Here is a 21,594-nt window from a genome sequence, read left to right as displayed (position 1 = left end):
AATTTGGCAACGGTCTGTGCACTAAGATTGGATCCTGGGAGTTGGCATTACCTCAGCAGAAATGCTTGCTAAGGCCGCTGCCCCTGCAAAGGTTTAAACACTCTACTGGGCAATGTGCCAAGAGGGCGGTGTGGCTGAGGGAAGTCTTGCCAGCTCCCTGGGATTCTTAAACTTGCAAAAGCCACAACCCGTCTGTTTAATTCAGATTCAGCAGCACTCATTAAAACAGTAAGATCTGATAAAGAAGCCATGAATGGAATATGGCTTTGTTTAGTTGCGTAGATGGCTGATTTTTGCAGAATAATGCACGCAACATTATTCCTCAGCTTCTTTCGTTCTTATAATGGGCTCCCAAGTCGGCCAGAGTGAAGCATCAAGGGATATGAAGCAAAGGCGGGAAAATGCAGTGCATTGCAGATTCGGCTCCAGCTGAGAAGTAATTCACCTCTCTATCGTCTGCACAACATCAAGAGATTCCAAAGTGCTTTAAAGCCAACCACTGTAAATGCTGTAAATGTAGGAAACACAGCAGTCAATCTACACCCAGCAAGTTCCCACAAACTGCAGTGATAATGACCAGCCAATCTGTTTAGAATACTGAACAGAGACAAACACAAGGTGCAAGTGAGGACTGCAGATGCTGGAAATTAGAGTCGAGAGTGTGGTGCTGGAAAAGCACAGAAGGTAAGGCAGCATCTGAGGAGCAGGAAAATCGATGTTTCGAGCAAAAGCCCTTCATCAGGAAAGGGACAAACACTGTCAGGGCTCTTGGGGTCCAGTGACAGTCTCTATTTTCAGAGCCACAAGGTGTGGGTTCAAGTCCCATTCTGCTCCACATGTGTGTTGTCTAACAGATTGTTTTTGTTTTTAAAAGTCATTGTTAGAGTGATATATAATTGCTCTGTGGAGTCAGACCCAAGGGTTTGAATATCTTATTCCTATTGTCACCACATTATCATTCTGTGATTCTAAGCACAGTACACGAAGTGCAGAGTTATTCCTGTGTCTTTGATGTGACAGCTTTACCCCACAACAGAAGAACATCCTCTCATCTACCTGTGGGCCAACTCACATTTGCAAAAACCAATTTCTCCTTGTTGTATCACCAGGCCAAATTCCCAAACCCATCCTAAATCAATGCAGCTTCATGTTTGCATGAGAGCCCACAAGGATCTGAGCACCAACACAGTCTCCAGAACCAACCCTCCCAAACTTGGCTTGGCTTGGCTTTGTCTTTCCCTCTCACTACTTCATCCACCACCACGCATGTTCCATCACTGGTGACAGATCTCTCAGCAACACTCTTGGTCACAGCATTGGGGACAGGGCTGCCCATTGTCACAGAGTCATAGAAATGTACAGCACAGAAACAGACACTTCGGTCCAAATCATCCTAAATTAATCTATTCCAGCAGTTGACCCATATCGCTCAAAACCCTTTCTATTCATATAACCATCCAGATGCTTTTTAAATATTGTAATTGCACCTGCCTCTGCCACTTCCTCTGGCAGCTCATTCCAGATGCGCACCACCCTCTGCGTGAAATTGTTGCCCCTCAGGTCTCTTTTAATTATTTCTCCCCTCACCTTAAGAATATGCCCCTTCCTTTTGAACTCGCCCACCTGATGGAAATACTTTGTCTATTCGCCTGATCAATACCTCTCATGATTTTATAAACCTCTATAAGGTCACCTCTTAACCTCCTATGCTCCAGTGAAAAAGTCCCAGCCTACACAGCCTCTCTGAATAACTCAAACCCTCAGTTCTGGCAGCATTCTGGTAAATCTTCTCTGAACCTTCTCCAGTTTAATAATCTTTGCTATAGCAGGGCGACCAGAATTACACTCAGTATTCCAAAAGTGACCTCACCAGCATCCTGTGCCACCTCAACATAATGCCCAACTCCTACACGCAATGGTCTGAGCAATGAAGTCAAGCGTGCTAAATGCCTTCTTAACCACCCTGTCTACCTGTGATACAACTTTCAAAGACTATGTACCTGAACCCATAGATCTCTCTGTTTGACAACACTACAAAAGGTCAAGATTAGAGTGGTGCTGGAAATGCACAGCAGATCAGGCAACCTCCGAAGAACAGGAAAAATCGACATTTCGGGCAGGAGTCCTTCATCAGGAAAGGGCTCCTGATGAACAGCTCCTGCCCGAAATGTCGATTTTCCTGCTCCTCGGATGCTGCCTGACCTGCTCAGCATTTCCAGCACCACTCTAATCTTGACTCTAATCTCCAGCATCTGCAGTCCTCACTTTCGTCTAACACTATAAAGGGCCCTACTATTAACTGTAAAAGTCCTGCTCTTGTTTGCTTTACCAAAATGGATCACCTTGCATTCATTCAAATTAAACTCCATCTGCCACTCCTCGTTCCATTGGCCCAATTGATCAAGATCTCTTTGCAATCTTAGATAACCTTCTTCACTGTCGACTATACCACCAAAGTAGTTGGTGTTGTGGAAGATTTCAATCATTACCAATACGTCTGAGCTCAGCTTGTTAGCAGTCCTCAGGCAGTAAGGTTGGGGAGAGGTCCTGAGGTGCCTAAGGGCTCAATGCAAAGAAAGCTCCAGAACCAAAAACATTATGGATGCCAGAGATGAAGCCATCCTATAAGGTTGTTGAAGAGTTCAGGGATGCCATGCGAAAAATAATGGGCTGAGTAAGCAGCTTGTTTTCAGGGTCTCATGGAAACATTAGCTGAAGGAAACAGTAGCTGGTGCATGGGCAGGAATTGGACAGTGCTCTCAGTCCTTTGTCAGGAAGCTATGAGCTCATGATACACAAGAGTGCATCTCCGATGCTGTACAGTGGGATTCTGCAATGTCAGAAATGTCACCTTTAGTGAAACCCTCCATTCTTCATTAATTCATATTGCATAGAAAAGGTCCTTTAGCCCATCAAGCCTGTACTGGCAAAGCTAAACTAAATCTCCAACCTTCTTGTTGGATTATGTCAAAGAATCTATTGCATGATTCAAAGAAGAACAGGGATTTTCCTGGTACACTAGCCTGCATTAATCTTCAGCTGAAAACAGCAAATTCAAACTTCCTCCCAACACTTGCTGTGCAAAAAGGTTTTTCCTCATGTTACTTTTGCATCTTTGACTAATTACTTTCAATCTATTTGAGGCTACAACACTAGATCTCCCCTACTCTTTAAATAGTGCTATGGAATCTTCACCATCCACCTTAGAGTGTAGAGAAGGCCTTAATTAATCTTTAATTTGAATTATGCATGTACAACTGTGCAGCACTCCCTCGGCACTCACTCACTCCAGAATCTTCTCCTGTCTCTCAAATCTAAAAAAAAATTAGCCAGGGGACACAGTTGCAGAATAAGGAGGGGGCGGGGTCATTTAGGATTGAGGTAAGGGGGAATTTCCTCACTGAGGGTTTTGAATCTGAGGAATCTTTTACCCCAGAGAGTTGTGGAAGCTCAATCACTGAGTACATTCAAGACAGAGATCAATTGATTTCTAGGTATTTATCAAAGGATGTGAGGATTATATATTAAATGGGGTTAGGACTATCAGCCATTGTCTAGATATAAACACAGAGCAAAGAAAAAAGGAGTGAGGCCATTCGGTCCTTTGAGTGTGCTTTGCCATTCAATATGATCAGGGCTGATCATTCAAACTAGAGGGCATAGGTTAAGGGTGAGAGGGGAAAGATTTAAAAGGGACCTAAGGGGCATCTTTTTCAAGCAAAGGTTAGTGCGTGTATGGAATGAGCTGCCAGAGTAAGTGGGGGAGAATGGTACAAATTACAAAATTGAAAAGGCATCTGGATGGGTATATGAATAGGAAGGGCTTAGAGGGATATGGGCCAAGTGCTGGCAAATGGGACTTGATGAGGTTGGGATATCTGGTCAGCATGGATGAGTTGGACTGAAGGGTCTGTTTCTGTGCTGAACATCTCTATGACTCAGTACCTGGTTCCTGCTTTCTCTCCCAGTCCCTTTGATCTCTTTAGCCCTAAGAATTATACCTAACTCCTTCTTGAAAACATTCAAGGTTACGCTCTCAAGTGTGTTCTATGGCAGAGAATTCCACAGGCTCACCACCCCCCTGTAGAGCAGGCTCAGCAGGCCGAATGGCCTCAAGCCACTCCTATTTTCCGTGTAACCTTCCAAGCCATGGGCAGTGACAAATAGATCACACAAACTGCTTAGAAGTCAATCCCGCTGCTGACACTGAAATAGGCAAATACAGCACGATGTAGCGCTACCTCTATCCCTCCAATATCCTACATACAGTTTGTAATAACTCAGCTCCTCTATGTTCCTACTGCATTTTGCAATTCAGACTGCACCATTTCAATAACAGGCTCCTCCTTCATTCAGTCATCGCTTGCTCCAACAGTACAACGTCTTCCCGTGACCCTAAGCTAAAGGTCAAGATGCTCTCATTGCACAGAGAGACAATAGGACATGCAGAGAAAACAGCAAAGCAGAGACGAAAAGGAACATTGTCACATTTTTTTTTGTATTAGCCAATAGCCAATCAAAGAGAAAAAGAAAGCAGGAAGGGAAGAGAGGCAGAAATGAAAGAGAAACGGAGAGACAAAAGAAGAGAGAGAGAAAGGTCAGCAGAAAGAAGAAAAAGAGAAATTAGTCTTGTGCAATAAAAGTGAGACACAAGCTGAAAACACTTGGACTTTCCTAGATTCAGCACCCCCACAGGCAACACCTGCAGCAAGGTTCATTTGCCAACTCAGAAGCAGGCTAGGCCCAGCTGTTTTAGTAACTCGGCGTGTTGTTAATTCTCAGCCAGAGCCATACCACATAATTACTCAGTGTCACGACAAAGTAAACCCACATAAACCCCAACAAAGGCATCTCGTCCTGTCCAGACATAGGAGGGAAAGGCCGGAAGATGGACAGAAACACGCAGAAGGAGAGACACAAAGTGAGATAGAGACACAGAGACAATGAAAGACACAGAGAAACAGATAGTGATACAGAGAGACAAAGAGAGAGAGAGAGGGACAGGGAAAATTAGACAGAGACACACCCAGGCATAGAGAGAGAGAGAGAGAGAGAGAGAGACAGATAGCCAGATAGCCAGTGATACTAGAGAAAGGGCAGGGGGAGGGTGGTGACAGGGAAACACAGACAAACACAAACAGGGAGAGAAACAGAGAGAGAAAAGCAGACAGAGGGACACAGACACAAAAAGGCAAATAGACACAGACAAGACAGAGACAAAGGCAAAGAGACAGACAGAGAAATGAAGAGAAGCTCCCCATGACGCGACATTGCTTAAAGATTATTGGAATGCCCTCTCTAATTGTTAGCTGTCTACAGTAAATATTAGTCCACTGTAAACTGCAGGCATGTCCTGAGCTGTGGCCAACTGTACTTCATCTGTCAACTGCACATTTGCACTGCTCAAAGTAACTGGGAACAGGAATCCAAGCCAATTATTCCCATTCACTCTCTCAGCTTCTACAGGAAGTCAAATAACTTCCACAGCAGTGACTGCTGAAGGATTGCACCTGGGATCTTCCTGATCTGTGACAACTCAGAGCACTTGAGCAAGTTGCCATTAGATTTCATGATAAACATACAGCCTGACTGAGCTGACTGACTAACTAGTCAGACTAATAAACTGCTCATGAAAGGACTGCCATTCATGTATCACCGTTCACAGCCATAGAAGGTCCCAAAGTTCTTTACAGTAATTCTGAAAGGCAGCCACAGTTCTAATGCATGAAAAATGGCAGCCAATTTATGCACAGAAAGCTCCCACAAACAGCACTGCATTGGTGATCAGATAATCTGCTTTTTAATAAATGAACCTAAATGAGACATAAACACTGACAGGAATAATTCCCAGTTCATCTTCGCACTATTGTCCCTTACACCTGGCCCGGGACCTTGCCTCTTTTTAACATCTTATTTCCCACACACCCCCACCCCCACAACACTGCAAAAGTCAAAAGCCCTCCGTTTGAACTCACTTAACCTGAGGCAACAGTGTCAGCACCAGGCGGACACAGGCTATCCAGCCTAACCAGATGCACAGAGTTCATGTGGGGCAGAGTGTTGCTCTTCCACCATCACCTTTGGCTGCATCAGTCTAGAAGCTGATAGGCAACAGACACCAAAACGCATCAGCCTAATACAGGAAATCTCTATGCCTGTAAAAAGTGCCAAGACAAACGATACATGACAATAATTGAGCTAAAGCAAGTTGTGTAAACTGTCCTGACTGATTTTGCTACTTATGATGGCTCTTTGCCTCAATTACTGTCTCCAGTTTCACTCTATCATCTATTGTGCCATGTATTATCCCAGTTAGTGGGTGGCACAGTGGCACAGTGGTTAGCACTGCTGCCTCACAGTGCCAGAGACCCAGGTTCAATTCCTCCCTCAGGCGACTGACTGTGTGGAGTTTGCATGTTCTCCCCTTGTCTGCGTGGGTTTCCTCCCACAGTCCAAAAATGTGCAGGTTAGGTGAATTGGCCATGCTAAATTGCCCATAATGTTAGGCGTAGGGGAATGGATCTGGGTGGGTTGTGGGTCAGTGTGGACTTGTTGGGCCGAAGGGCCTGTTTCCACACTGTAAGTAATCTAATCTAAGTATTATTCAACAGAACAAAATGGCCCCAGTGGGGAACACAGCCTGTTATTAAAATTAGGGTTCATGCCATCTGAAATAAGCAATCAGAGAGAAAAATAGTTGAGACAATAACATGTTTTGTTTTGTTTTCTTCAAACTTTTTTTTGTTGACTTGTTATGAGAAAAATGCTGTTTGACGGGTAGTCCAGAAACTCGGTAACAAAGCAAGTTGTCTGATCACAAGAAGATGACGAGAACGTAGAGGTGGGGCAGTTGGAGAAAAGATATCAGTGATGAAGCCTCTAAGAAGATGTGTAAACAGAAAAAGCAGCTCTTCCCCCAGTTAATGTGAAACCATTTAGCTCATGTCTGAGTGGCATTTAATGGGGACAGTTACCCATACTCCAATAATGGAAAACTTGGATTTACATTACACTCTTTATGACCTTAGAGGCATTTCACAGCCAACAAAGTTGCTCAGATGTGGTGTAATTACTGCCATAATACAGAGAAACGCAGCAGACGATCTGCTCACAGAAATGACAATGATAACCGGAGCAGAACACAAAAGCACTGTCAAGACAAAAAAAATTATATGCCGTCTTTAACAACGTTATGGCTCTTCAAAGTACTTCACACCCAAACGAAATACTTTCGATGCAATATCACTGCTAAAAGGTAGCAAAACTCAATTTGGACTCACCACCCTCCCCCAACTCCCCCTCCAATCATAAAGTAATGTGATCATTGACAAACTCCTCTGTTTTTGAGATGCTGATTGATGGATATAAACATTAGCAAGGATACTGGGGCAGCACGGTGGCTCAGTGGTTAGCACTACTGCCTCACAGCGCCAGGGACCCAAGTTCAATTCCCGCCTCAGGTGACTGCCTGTGTGGAGTTTGCACATTCTCCCCGTGTCTGCGTGGGTTTCCTTCCACAGTCCAAACAGGTGCAGGCCAGGTAAATTAGCCATGCTAAATTGCTGATAATGTGCAGTCTAGCTAGAATAGCCACAGAAATGCAGGGATAGGGTTGGGGTGTGAATCTGCGTGGGACATTCTTCAGAGGGTCAATGTGGATTCGATGGACTGAAGGGCCTGCTTCCACACTGTAGGGATTTTATGAACCAAGGATAAGAATCGATTTGTTATCCTAAACACACGTCTGGGCACTTCAGTATAAATTCATCAACTCTTCCTCCCAGTGTGGACCTTTACTCTGAGACCTATTTGGTGGAGAATTGATATCACTGTGTTGCAGACTCATGTCATAACATTTCTAGTGCGGTACTCAGGGACTGTTACATTGTCGGAGGTGCCCTTTCTCAGGTGTGATGTTGAACTGAGCTCCCATCTGCCATTTTGAGTGGAAGTAAATGAACCCATCTTGAGGAAAGGCAGGAGACTCTCCCCCAGTATCTTGGAATCCCTACAGTGTGGAAGCTGGCTATTTGGCTCATTGGGTCCCCACCAACCTTACGAAGACCATCCCACGAGAACATTTCTGGAGCATTTATTTGACTGTTAGCAGCACCATGTTCTGACTGAGTCTATTCAATTCAAAGTGGTCACTGGCCTAGCGCACCAATGTGGCATCTGGGAAACCCGACTTGCCCCTAGCAAGTCACTAATTACAAAGCAGAGCCGGAATTCTCTTGTTTTTCATTAAAATGTTGGGGTATGAGTCACTGCTTTAAAACAAGAATCTATAATAGTGCAGATTATTCAGTCCAGGCCCTCAATTAGTAGCACTATTACCATGGGCAACAGTCCAGATTGTAGAGCGCTCTAAGGAACAGAAGGATCAACATAGCGACATCACCATGCCCTCTACCCTGGCAGACAAGTTTGGTTTTGTGCCAGAGGATGCTGAAACGCAAATGATAGCTCAGTCAATTTCTAATTAAAAAGGCACTCTATCCTCAAAGGAGAGCTTTCAGTCAGGCTGGACTTAGAATCAAGAAACATCTGGAAAGGCCATTCAGCCCACTGTGTCTATGCCAGTCCATTATAGGTAGGAGCTGAAAAAGTGTTGCTGGAAAAGCACAGCAGGTCAGGCAGCATCCAAGGAGCAGGAGAATCGACGTTTCGGGCATGAGCCCTTCTTCAGGAATGCTCCTTGGATGCTGCCTGACCTGCTGCGCTTTTCCAGCAGCACATTTTCAGCTCTGATCTCCAGCATCTGCAGTCATCACTTTCTCCCATTATAGGTAGGATCCAATTATTCCCATTTCCCTGAATTATATACGTAGATTATCATTGAATCTGCTTTCACGCTTCTCTTTGGCTGCGTGCTCCATCTCTTCAAACCTTGCCGCATAGAAAAAGCTTTGCACCTGGCCATAAGGTTCTTTTCCCAACTAACTTAAAACGTCTGATGTGGTACAATATCCCAAAGGATCCAAAGATATTGCCATGGTTGGAGAGTTTGAGCTGAATCAGTTGGGGCTCTTTTTCCTGAAACATCGGTGGCTGATGGTGACCTTACGGAGGTTTATAAAATCATGAGGGTATGCACAGAGTGAGAAGTCCAAAACTAAAGGGCATAGGTTTGAGTTGAAGAAGAAAGGTTTAAAAGGAACCTAAGTGGCAAGGCTTTCACCAGAGGGTGGTGCGTGTATGGAATAGGCTTCCAGAGGAAGTGGTGGAGTCTGGTACCATTACAGCATTTAAAAGGTATCTGGAAGGCTACATGAAAAGGAAGGGTTTAGAGGGAAATGGGCCAAATGCTGGCAAATGGGACTAGATTGATTTTGGATATCTGGTCAGTGGGGATGAGTTGGACCAATGGGTCTGTTTCTGTGCTGTCCAACTCTATGATTCTACGACTCCAACATCCTAAAAAGTCAGTTCTTAGTCTGTTAGCAGGTCGCAAAGGTATTGAAGGAGATGGTGGACAGGTAAAACTAGAGCTACCTGGAGATGGTGGGGTCATGGTAAAGTCACTGGACTGATACCTCAGGTTAATGCTATCCGAATAGGGATTCAAACCCCACTATGGCAGCTAATGTCATTTAAATCCAATGAATAAAATGTGATCATTATGATATTGAACCTTGATAAGGTACCACACATTAGGCTACTTAACAAAAGTTCATAGCATTGTGGGAAGTATATTAACATGTACAGCAAATGGGCTAACTAATAAAAGACAGAGGGGTGGGATAAAGATGGCATTTTCAGGGTAGAACCTTTAACTAGTGGAGTATCACAGGGATGAGTGCTGGGCCACAATGATTTACAATATTATTAATGAGTATAAGCGGGGAAGTGAGTGTATTATAGCCAAGTTTGCACACACTAAACAAAATAGATGGGAAGAAACAGTCTGCAGAGAGATATAGACAGTTGAGGGGAGAAATTTGGCAGATGAAATATAACATAGGAAAATGTGATGTTATGCATTTTGGCAGGAAAAAAGAGATGAATATTAACTAACTGGAGAAGGACTACATGAAGCATCAGCAAAGAAGGAATTGGAGATCTTTGTATATAACTCACAAAATGTGAGTACACAAGTTTCAGGACAGCAAATGAAATGTTGTCCTTTATTTCATTATTTGCTAAAACTAAACAAGTCACTGATCTGACTACAGCTAGAATACCTTCAACTGATTTGGCCACTTGTTGAGGGAAAGGTGCAACGGCATTGAAGGAAGTCCAGAGAAGCTTCACTAGCTTAATCCCAGGTATGGAAGGACTGTACTGCAAAGACAGGTTTAATAGAATGGACCTGTACTCACTGGAATGTAAAAGAATGAGAGGTGAATTTATTGAAATATGTAAGATCCTTATAGGGCCTGGCTGGGTCAATGTGAAGATGTTGCTTCCCCTTGGAGGAGAGTCTAGGATCAGAGGGCATAATCTCAGGATCAGGGGTCACCCAGTTAGAACAGAGATGAGGAGGAATTTCTTCTCTCAGAGGGTGGTGAATCTGTGGAGTCCTTTACATACAAATATAGAAACTAGGAGTAGGACTAGGCCATCTGCCTCTTTCCTGATTGGTTCCTCAATGAATTAGTCTAAACAAAACCACCAAGTACACACTCCAGGAAATTCTCCTGTACAACAGCACTGCTAGTTTGGTTTGTCCAATTTATATCTAAATTAAAGTCACCTCTGATTACAGTTATATATCTCTGATTTCTTGTTTAATGCTTTCTCCTCGATCTCCCCACTCTTTGGGGCCTGTAGATGACACCCAACAATGTTTCCCACCCCTTGTTGTTTATTATCTCTGCCCACACAGCTTTTACATCCTGATGTTCTAAGGTGATGTCCTTCTTCAATAGTGCATTGATTGCTTCCTTTACTAATAATAGTACCCCACCTCCTTTCTCCTTTTTTCTGTCCTCCCTATAGTAATGAACATCCCGGGATGTTTAGTTCCCATCTTGGTAACCTGACAACCATGCCTCAATCATTGCAACTACATCACAACTGTTCTAAGGATCACTGGGAAGGGCTTTTACACAAAACGTTGATTTTCCTGCTCCTCGGATGCTGCCTGACCTGCTGTGCTTTTCCAGCACCACTCTAATCTAGACCCCGAAACGTTAGCACTGATTTCTCTCCACAGATGCCGCCAGAACTTCTGAGCATTTCCAACAATTTCCGTTTTTGTTTCTGATGTCCAGTATCTGCAGTTCTTTCGGTTTTTCACAATGCATTGATTTCAGTTTTGACAACTCAATTAAACATATTCATTTACACTTAAACACAAGCCTGAATAACTTGCTTAAAGGAAGGAAAAAGACCCAATTTCCTACATCTTTACTGTGAATGTTGTTCTCCAAGGAAGATTAGTCTTGATCCAACACTTACCTTTCCTCTGCACAGACTGGGGAACTTCTCTTTGTCCTCTAGGACGGTCTTCAGATTGGGTTGGGACCTGCGGTTGTTGTTCTTCACGCTCGACGAGTTGTCAAAATGAACGCCACTGACCACCGCTCTTCTGTACGAGGTGGACCTCAGTCCCCTGCGGAGCTGGCCTGGGCACTCCAGATCAGGGTCTGTGTCTCCGTCCAGCTCCAGTTTCGGTACAAGTGGGTCATTAACTGTCTCGACCATACTCTGCACTCGACGGCTCCTTGTACGAAACTCCAGACTCTGATTGTTCTGATGGTGGTTCTTGATTTTAATAGCCGATGCCAGGTCCTTGGGAATGATCTGCTGCGTTCCGTTCTTGAGCGAAACGGCACTGTCGGTGCTCAGCACGAGGCGCTGTTTATCAGGTGTTGGAAGTGAATGGGTGGAGAGCTGCCTCTGGAGCAGGAGGTGGCCATCTGGAGGTGAAGCAATGTCTCCATTTTGGGTAGGAATGTTGCCGTCGGCTGGGAAATCTGTCACCAGGATGCCATCGATTTGGTACGAGCATGGCCTTGCCTTGCTGCGACGGTTCAAAGACCTCATATTGGGCGATTTGGGGATCGGTCTTCTCTTCCGCCACAGCGGCGTTATGGCAAGATTAGATAAGTCGACCTCACTTTCCTGATCCATTCCTCACTGCTCACGGTTACACATCCAACCGACAAAGATGACTTTCCATTCCACAGGACTCCATCTTCTTCACTCTTTTCAGAACTCGCTGTGGGCTGGGCTCGTGTAGTCAAGGACGGAGTGGGGTAGTCTTATCTGAAAAAGGAAGAAATCATGTTTAAGGCACCTCTTCAAGCTCAAATGTGTGGAATGTGCAGCGAGAGGGGGAGAGGAAGAAGAGGGGACTCAAAAAGTGTATCAAATGAACTTCCTCATGATGACAAACTCAAAACGTGACAAGTCCTTGCTAGTTGAAATGTATAATAGAATCACATTAATTTTTCAATCTTTCTCAATTCTAAAATAGGATTTTTCTTTGAAAAACTGCGGATCTGTTGCAAACTCTGATAATATGGACTATGCATCATTCCTCAGTCTGCAGTCAAGGAGCAGTGACCCAAACATCATGGGTTCAAGATCCACCGAGGCAAGTTGTGAAAATGATTTTCTTAAATGAATGAACACATGGGCTGCCACCAGAACTAAACCAGCTCGTCAACTGCCAGACTGCCACAAAAACTCAGAGCACTCTCTAATCCCCTTCCAGGAAGGAAAATTGCCGGCTCTTATCAACTCCAGTCAAGTCATAGAGTCATAGAGATGTACAGAATGGAAACAGACCCTTCGGTCCAACTCGCCCATGCCAACCAGATATCCCAACCCAATCTAATCCCACCTGCCAGTACCCGGCCTATATCCCTCCAAACCCTTCCTATTCATATACCCATCCAGATGCCTTGCAATTGTACCAGCCTCCACCACTTCCTCTGGTAGCTCTGTGTGAAAAAGTTGCCTCTCAGGTCTCTTTTATATCTTTCCCCTCTCATCGGAAACCTATGCCCTCTAGTTCTGGACTCCCCTACCCCCAGGAAAAAGACTTTGCCTACTTATCCTATCCATGCCCTTCATGATTTTATAAACCTCTACAAGGTCACCCCTCAGCCTCCGACACTCCAGAGAAAACAGCCCTCGCCTGTTAAACCTCTCCCTCTCCCTATAGCTCAAATCCTCCAACCCTGGTGACATCCATGTAAATCTTTTCTGAACCCATTCAGGTTTCACAACATCTTTCCAATAGGAAGGAGACCAGAATTGCACGCAATATTCCAACAGTGGCCTAACCAATGTCCTATACAGCCGCAATGTGACCTCCCAACTCCTGTACTCAATACTCTGACCAACAAAGGAAAGCATACCAAACACCTTCTTCACTATCTACCTGTGACTCCACTTTCAAGGAGCTATGAACCTGCACTCCAAGGTCTCTTTGTTCAGCAACACTCCCTAGGACCTTACCATTAAGTGTATAAGTCCTGCTAAGATTTGCTTTCCCAAAATGCAGCACCTCACATTTATCTGAATTAAACTCCATCTGCCACTTCTCAGTCCACTGGCCCGTCTGATCAAGATCCCGTTGTAATCTGAGGTAACTTTCTTCGCTGTCCACTACATCTCCAATTTTGGCGTCATCAGCAAACTTACTAACTATACCTCTTCTGTTTACATCCAATTCATTTATATAAATGATGAAATTTAGTGAACCCAGCACCGATCCTTGTGGCACTCCACTGGTCACAGACCTTCAGTCTGAAAAACAACCCTCCCCCACCACCATCTGTCTTCTATCTTTGAGCCAGTTCTGTATCCAAATGGTGAGTTCTCCCTGTATTTCATGAGATCTAACCTTGCTAATCATCTCCCATGGGGAACCTTGTCCTCTGAAGTGGCCCATCCATTTAAGAGTACAACAGAATCTTGATCAACTGAACCAGTGGAACAAGGAAAGGCAGACAGAGTTTAATTTAGATAAATGTAAGACGTTGCATTTTGGCAAGACAAAGCAGGGCAGGACTTACATGGTTAATGGTGGAGTCCTTGTGGAGTGTTATTTAACAGCGGGTGCAAGTACATAGTTCCTTGAAAGTGGCATCCCAGGTAGGCAGGGTGGTGAAGAAGGCATTTGGTACACTTGCCTTCATTGGTCACAGCACTGAGCACAGAAGTTAGAAAGCCATGTTACAGCTGTACAATACACCAGAAAGGCCACACTTGGAGTACTGTGTACAGTTCAGGTCACCTACTATATGAAGGATGCTACTACAGTAAACTGGAAAGGGTGCAAAAAAGATTTACAAGGAGCTACCCAGACTGTAGGGTTTGGCTTAGAGGGAGAAGCTGGATAGGCTCAGACTTTTTTCGTGGAGCATAGAAGGCTGTGGGGTTGTCTTACAGAGGTTTATAAAATTATGAGGTGTAGGAGTCCAAAACTAGAGGGCATAGATTTACGGTGAGAGCAGAAAGATTTAAAAGGCATCCGCGAGGCAATGTCTTCACAGAAGGTGTTGCTTATATGGAACAAGCTGCCACAGGAAGTGGTAGAGGCAAGAGCAATTACAACATTTAAAAGACATTTGGACAGGTACATAGATAGGAAAGGTGTAGAGGAATATGGGCCAAATGCAGGAAACAGGACTTAGTTCAATTTAAGAACCCTCGTTGGCATGGATGAGTTGAGCCAAAGGGTCTGTTTCGTTCTGTCTGACTCTATGCCCAACCCTCCTTCCCATTTATCTCTCCATCCCCTTGGCTCACAAGTCTCATTCCTGATGAAGGGCTTTTGCCTGAAACGTTGATTTTCCTGTTCCTCGGATGTTGCCTGACCTGCTGTGCTTTTTCAGCACCACACTCTCTACTCATATTTTGTATCTAACCCTTTCAGGACAGCTACAAACGTTATCTGGGAAAGATTAAGTGAGCTCACCTCAATAGACAGTGAGACAATTTACCTGCCTAATTTATATTTCACAGATAGTCTCTCTTTCATCCCACCCCACTAGCTTTTACTTCTAGGTTCATTTAATTAACTGAATTGAAATTCTCCAGCTACAATGGGACGGATGGGGATCTGAAATCACATCTATACTCCCTATCTTTAGACTATTAGTTCAGTAATATAACCACCAATCCCCTGACTCCCAGTTACATTCTTGTCTTAGATAAACTTCAAATAAATATATGTTGTTTTGATCTCTATTTGCTTTTTTTTTACTGTTTATGGGTCATATAGTACAATGAGCCAAACAGAACGAGAGGTCTTTCCTTTCCTGTAAACAGTCAACGGGATGTCAGCATTGAATCAGATCCCACAGCAGTGAATGGTGGAATTTAGATTCAATTAATAAATGTGGAAATTAGTTGCAGTAATCATGGCCGTGAAACTAACATCAACTGTTATGAAGGAACATACCCACAACTACAACAAAGGAACTTTGCTATCTTTACCTGGTCTGGCCCAGGGCAATGTGACTCACTCTTCAATGCTCTTTGATATGGCCTGGTAAAGCAATGAGTTGAGCGGTAATTAGGGATGGGCAATATTTTGGCCTCGCCAGTCACACCCATGTCGCATGAAACATTTTTTAAAAACCTTCCAGTTTTATCCTTCCCGAATACCATTCATTGTATCTGCCTCATCATGAGCCTGATATAAAGCTGTATTTGCAAAAAGACATCACAAAGCAATCTCTCAGAACTGCACTTGGGAGTCCCCTGCCGTTATTATGTACATAACCCAAACTGACACACAACCACTTCGCCAAGAATTGAGAATGTTACCCCAATCAGCCAAGGCTGACCCAGCCACCAAGCGAATATCAAACAAAGCCCAGATTCAAACACCCTAGTGCAGAAAGTATGCACATAACCTATCTCATGGGTGGTGTGTGGCTCAGTGGTTAGCACTGTTGCTTCACAGTGGCACAAATCTGGGTTCGATCCCAGCCTCGGGTGACTGTCTGTGCAGACTTTGCTCATTCTCCCCATGTCTGCATGGGTTTCCTCCCACAGTCCAAAGATATGCAGGTCAGGTTAATTGGCTGTGCTAAATTGCCCATAGTGTTAGGTACATTAATCAGGGGTAAATATAGGGTAGGGGAATGGGTCTGGGTGGGTTACTCTTTGGAGGGTTGGTGTGGATGTGTTGGGCCGAAGGGCCTGTTTCTACACTGTAGGGAATCTAACCTATATGTTTATATCAAAACATGTTCTCAGAATGCAAGTGTGATGGGCGAGTCTGTACCCAAAAAAGTGTTCCTGAGCCACTGCAAAACCCTTTTCCAAGTTTTGAGAAACTACCAGAGACAATTAAACCGTCAATCACAACCAACACTTAAAGACATTTTTGCAGTGGCTCAGTGGTTAGCACTGCTGCCTTGTAGTGCCAGGGACCCAAGTTCGATTCCAGCCTCAGGTGACTGTCTACATGCACATTCTCCCCATATCTGTATAGGTTTCCTCTGGGTGCTCCAGTTTCCTCCCACAATCCAAAGATGTGCAGGTTAGGTGAATTGGCCATGCTAAATTGCCCATAATGGCCAGGGACATGCAGGCTTGGTGGATTTGCTATGGGATATGCAGGATTACAGGGATGGGGTGGGTCTGGGTGGGATTCGTGGGTCTGGGTGGGATTCTCTTCAAGGGATGGTATTGACTCAATGGGCTGAATAGCCTACTTCCACACTGTAGGGATTCTATGATTTCTTAAACACAACACCCTTACAGGCAGCTAGGCAGAACAAATTAATTGTTTAATAATCAATAGAATTTACTTTTATAATTGCTTACAATGAAGGAGTTGGAACATTGCCTTAAAAGCAAAGCTGCAAATTTAATCCTACTTTATGATCAAACAATTCTATCTAACTTATACAGAAGAGGACATACTGTTTTTTTTTAAATAGCTGTTTACTGTTCTCTGGCGAAACCTTGAAATGCAGACAGAAAATTAACGTGGTAATCCGTCTCCCATTACGAATTGGATCACAGCCTCCAGACTTGGAGATTTACGAGAAGGGGCTACATTTGTTCTGGCGTTAGCTTAATTAGAATCATCCCTTCAATGTTCCAGATACGATGTTTTCTTTTTTAAAAAAAGAAACAAATGTTCGCTAATCTGCCACAAAGAAAAACAACAGAACAAGATCTCTGCTGGTAGTCTCTACAATAAATATTCAGACAAATATTGTGAAATTTGAGATTCTGTTTCACATGCTTTCGAATATGGACTCGGCAGAAAACCAGATCGCGGGGTCAAATTATGATGGTCTACAGTTGGACAAATGTAAAACTACAGCTTTTTTTAAAGAGAAAATAGGTGAATGATTTCGACAACGCGAGTGAAACTTACCCTGTGAGTGAAACTTTGTAAACTGCTGCATGCAACCTGCAGTCTGGAAAATGAAGGGGGAATCTCTTAGATCTAAAGAACAAGCAGATGGACGAAGAAATAAGCCACCAGCTTCTTTTCCTGAAGCGATCTGGAGCCAGAAAAATAAAGCGAGTGTGTGAGAATCTCCGTTTTCCCTCGGTTCCCGGCAGCATTAGGAAGGAGACTTACCCCTCTCCACTTTCCCGCTGTTTGCAACGGCGTGTAATGTCCCGCAGTGCTTGAGCCAGGTTCACATTGTCCAAACTGCTGGGAGTGCAGGATTTTAGTCTCACTGATGTTCCCCTTCTTGCTCCTTCTGCGTCTACCCCTCAGCAACCAGATCCTCTCCGTTTTGCACTCACTCCAACCTCTCGCTCTCAGTTAGGAGATGAGTTTCACTGCACTTGTGCAGGTTAAAGTTGCGATATTGCCGTGTCGCTGGGAGTGAGTGAGTGTGGAAGAGAGAGAGAGAGAGAGTGAATGTGTTGTGTGTGTGAGAGAGAGTGTGTGAGATTCAGTGTTGGTCCAAGTTCAAAGTGACGCAGTGTCAATTCTGATTTCCCCTTCAGCTCCCATCCCAGTGCCAATAACCTCCACACATCCTCATCTTTTCCAACTTTGTTTTTGAAACTTTTGAACTGCGTGAGTCCTCCCCCCACCCCCACAGAAGTAAAAAGCCCTTAAAAATTATCCTTGAAAAAGCGCACCTCCTGGCGGCCTCCTTCGGAATAGATTCACCTATTTCTGATTTTTCAAAGCGCACACCAATTCGACTCATTGCAGTATATTTTTAAATATTTAAAAATCACACAACACCAGGTTATAGTCCAACAGGTTTAATTGGAAGCACTAGCTTTCGGAGTGCTGCTCCTTCTTCAGGTGGTTAACAGGACAGTGCAGCGCTCCGAAAGCTAGTGCTTCCAACTAAACTTGTTGGATTACAGTCTAGATTAGAGTGGTGCTGGAAAAGTACAGCAGGTCAGGCAGCATCGGGGGATGAAGGAAAATCGACGTTTCGGGCAAAAGCCCAACATCAGGAATAGAGGCAGGGTGCCTGCAGTGGAGAGATAAATGAGAGGGGGGTGGGGGTGGGGAGAAAGTAGCCTAGAGTACAATAGGTGGGTGGGGGAGGGGATGGAGGTGAAGTTTCGAATCTAACTGACCCTTTGTCAAAGCTAAAAAAAGGGAGAAATTTCTCCCTTTTTTTAGCTTTGACAAAGGATCAGTTACTGGAAAAGCGCAGCAGGTCAGGCAGCATCCAAGGAACAGGAGAATCGACATTTCGGGCATAAGCCCTTCTTCAGGAATGAGGAAAGTGTGTCCAGCAGGCTAAGATAAAAGGTAGGGAGGAGGGACTGGGGGGAGGGGCGTTGGGAATGCGATAGGTGGAGGGAGGTCAAAGTGAGGGTGATAGGCCGGAGTGGGGTGGGGGCGGAGAGGTCAGGAAGAAGATTGCAGGTCCGGAAGGCGGTGCTGAGTTCAAGGGATTTGACTGAGACAAGGTGGGGGGAGGGGAAATGAGGAAACTGGAGAAATCTGAGTTCATCCCTTGTGGTTGGAGGGTTCCTAGGCAGAACATGAGGCGCTCTTCCTCCAACGTGTTGCCATGGTCTGGCGATGGAGGAATCCAAGGACCTGCATGTCCTTGGTGTAGTGGGAGGGGGAGTTGAAGTGTTGGGCTACGGGGTGGTTGGGTTGGTTGGTCCAGGTGTCCCAGAGGTGCTCTCTGAAACGTTCCGCAAGTAGGCGGCCTGTCTCCCCAATATAGAGGAGGCCACATCGGGTGCAGCGGATGCAATAGATGATGTGTGTGGAGGTGCAGGTGCATTTGTGGCAGATATGGAAGTGTCCTTTGGGGCCTTGGAGAGAAGTGAGGGGGGAGGTGTGGGCGCAAGTTTTGCATTTCTTGCGGTTGCAGGGGAAGGTGCCGGGAGTGGAGGTTGGGTTGGTGGGGGGTGTGGACCTGACGAGGGAGTCACGGAGGGAGTGATCTTTTCGGAACGCTGATAGGGAAGGGGAGGGAAATATATCCCTGGTGGTGGGGTCCGTTTGGAGGTGGTGGAAATGACGGCAGATGATACGCTGGACATGGAGGTTGGTGGGGTGGGAGTTGAGGACCAGTGGGGTTCTGTCCTCATGGCGGTTGGAGGGGCGGGGCTCAAGGGCAGAGGAGCGGGAAGTGGAAGAGATGCGGTGGAGGGCATCGTCGACTATGTCTGGGGGGAAATTGCGGTCCTTGAAGAAGGAGGCCATCTGGGTGGTACGGTTTTGGAACTGGTCCTCCTGGGAGCAGATGCAACGGAGACGAAGGAATTGGGAATATGGGATGGTGTTTTTACAGGAGGCAGGGTGGGAGGAGGTGTGGTCTAGGTAGCCGTGGGAGTCGGTCGGTTTATAGTAAATATCTGTGTCGATTCGGTCACCCGAGATAGAAATGGAAAGGTCTAGGAAGGGGAGGGAGGAGTCTGAGACAGTCTTGGTGAATTTGAGGTCGGGGTGGAAAGTGTTGGTAAAGTGGATGAACTGTTCAACCTCCTCGTGGGAGCACGAGGCAGCGCTGATACAGTCATCGATATAGCGGAGGAAAAGGTGGGGGGTGGTGCCAGTGTAGCTGCGGAAGATGGACTGTTCCACATATCCTACAAAGAGGCAGGCATAGCTGGGGCCCATGTGGGTGTCCATGGATACTCCTTTGGTTTGGAGGAAGTGGGAGGATTGGAAAGAGAAGTTGTTCACAGTGAGGACCAGTTCAGTCAGTCAAAGAGGGTGTCAGTGGAAGGGTACTGGTTGGTACGGCGGGAAAGAAAGAAGCGGAGGGCTTTGAGTCCTTCGTGATGGGGGATGGAGGTGTACAGGGACTGGATGTCCATGGTGAAGATAAGGCGTTGGGGACCTCAGCACTGCCTTCCTAACCTGCAATCTTCTTCCTGACCTCTCCGCCCCCACCCCACTCCGGCCTATCGCCCTCACCTTGACCTCCCTCCACCTATCGCATTCCCAACGCCCCTCCCACAAGTCCCTTCTCCCTACCTTTTATCTTAACCTGCTGGACACTCTTTCCTCATTCCTGAAGAAGGGCTTATGCCCGAAACGTCGATTTTCCTGTTCCTAGGATGCTGCCTGACCTGCTGCACTTTTCCAGCAACGCATTTTCAGCTCTGATCTCCAGCATCTGCAGTCCTCACTTTCTCCTCAAAGGATCAGTTAGACTCAAAACGTCAGCTCTTTTCTCTCCCTACAGATGCTGCGAGACTTGCTGAGACTTTCCAGCATTTTTTCTTTTGGTTTCAGCTTCTAGCATCCGCAGTAATTTGCTTTTATCCAATGGAGATGGAGGTGATAGGTCAGAGAGGAGGGTGGGGGAAGGTAGCAAAGAGTATAATGGGTGGTGGGGATGGGGATGAAGGTGACAGGTCAGAGACGAGGGTGGAGTGGATAGGTGGAAAGGAAGATAGGCAGGTAGGGCAGGTCATGGGGACAGTGCTGAGCTGGAAGGCTGGAGCTGGGGTGAGGTGGGGGAAGGGGAAATGAGGAAACTGGTGAAATCCACATTGATGCCCTGGGGTTGAAGGAAGATGAGGCGTTCTTCCTTCAGGCGTTGGGTGGTGAAGGACCGGCAGTGAAGGAGGCCCAGGACCTCCATGTCCTCGGCAGAGTGGGAGGGGGGAGTTGAAATGTTGGGCCACAGGGCGGTGTGGTTGATTGGTGCGGGTGTCCAAGAGATGTTCCCTAAAGCGCTCTGCTAGGAGGCGTCCAGTCTCCCCAGTGTAGAGGAGACCGCATTGGGAACAACGGATGCAATAAATGATATCGGTGGATGTGCAGGTGAAACTTTGATGGATGTGGAAGGCTCCTTTGGGGCCTTGGATGGAAGTGAGGGAGGAGGTGTGGGTGCAGGTTTTGCAATTTCTGCAATGGCAGGGGAGGGTGCCAGGATGGGAGGGTGGGTAATTAGAGGGTGTGGACCTGACCAGGTAGTCACGGAGGGAACGGTCTTTGCGGAAATGGGTAGGGAGGGAAATCTATCCCTAGTGGTGGGGTCCGTTTGGAGGTGGCGGAAATGTCAGCGGATGATGTGGTTTATGCGAAGGTTGACAGGGTGGAAGGTGAGCACCGGAGGGGGGGTTGGGGGGGGGGGGGTCTGTCCTTGTTATGTTTGGAGGGGCAGGATGTGATGAGATGCGTTGGAGAGCATTTTTCACTATGTGGGAAGGGAAATTGCGGTCTCTAAAGAAGGAGGCCATCTGGTGTGTTCTATGGTGGAACTGGTC

General features: G+C 45.7%; 1 protein-coding gene across 3 annotated transcripts in view; it reads right to left on the bottom strand.

Annotated features, from left to right (window-relative positions):
• Positions 1-17,960, bottom strand: part of LOC140478752 (rho guanine nucleotide exchange factor 26-like) — a 209,335-nt gene extending 191,375 nt beyond the window's left edge. The window contains exons 1-3 of one of the 3 annotated variants that reach the window (XM_072572085.1): positions 17,513-17,960; positions 17,303-17,432; positions 11,404-12,213 (exon numbers count right to left, since the gene is read on the bottom strand). In XM_072572085.1, the coding sequence (XP_072428186.1) occupies positions 11,404-12,078 (675 nt within the window). In that variant the 5' untranslated portion in view covers positions 12,079-12,213; positions 17,303-17,432; positions 17,513-17,960. The remainder of the gene's footprint in view (positions 1-11,403; positions 12,214-17,302; positions 17,433-17,512) is intronic. The other 2 variants (XM_072572086.1, XM_072572087.1) reach the window with 2 other exon arrangements.
• Between the last annotated feature and the right edge of the window lie 3,634 nt (positions 17,961-21,594).

Source organism: Chiloscyllium punctatum, chromosome 6, assembly GCF_047496795.1.
Source record: "Chiloscyllium punctatum isolate Juve2018m chromosome 6, sChiPun1.3, whole genome shotgun sequence".
Lineage (NCBI taxonomy): Eukaryota > Metazoa > Chordata > Chondrichthyes > Orectolobiformes > Hemiscylliidae > Chiloscyllium > Chiloscyllium punctatum.
Note: the sequence above shows the minus strand (reverse complement) of the source record. Positions and strands in the feature narration are given on the sequence as shown.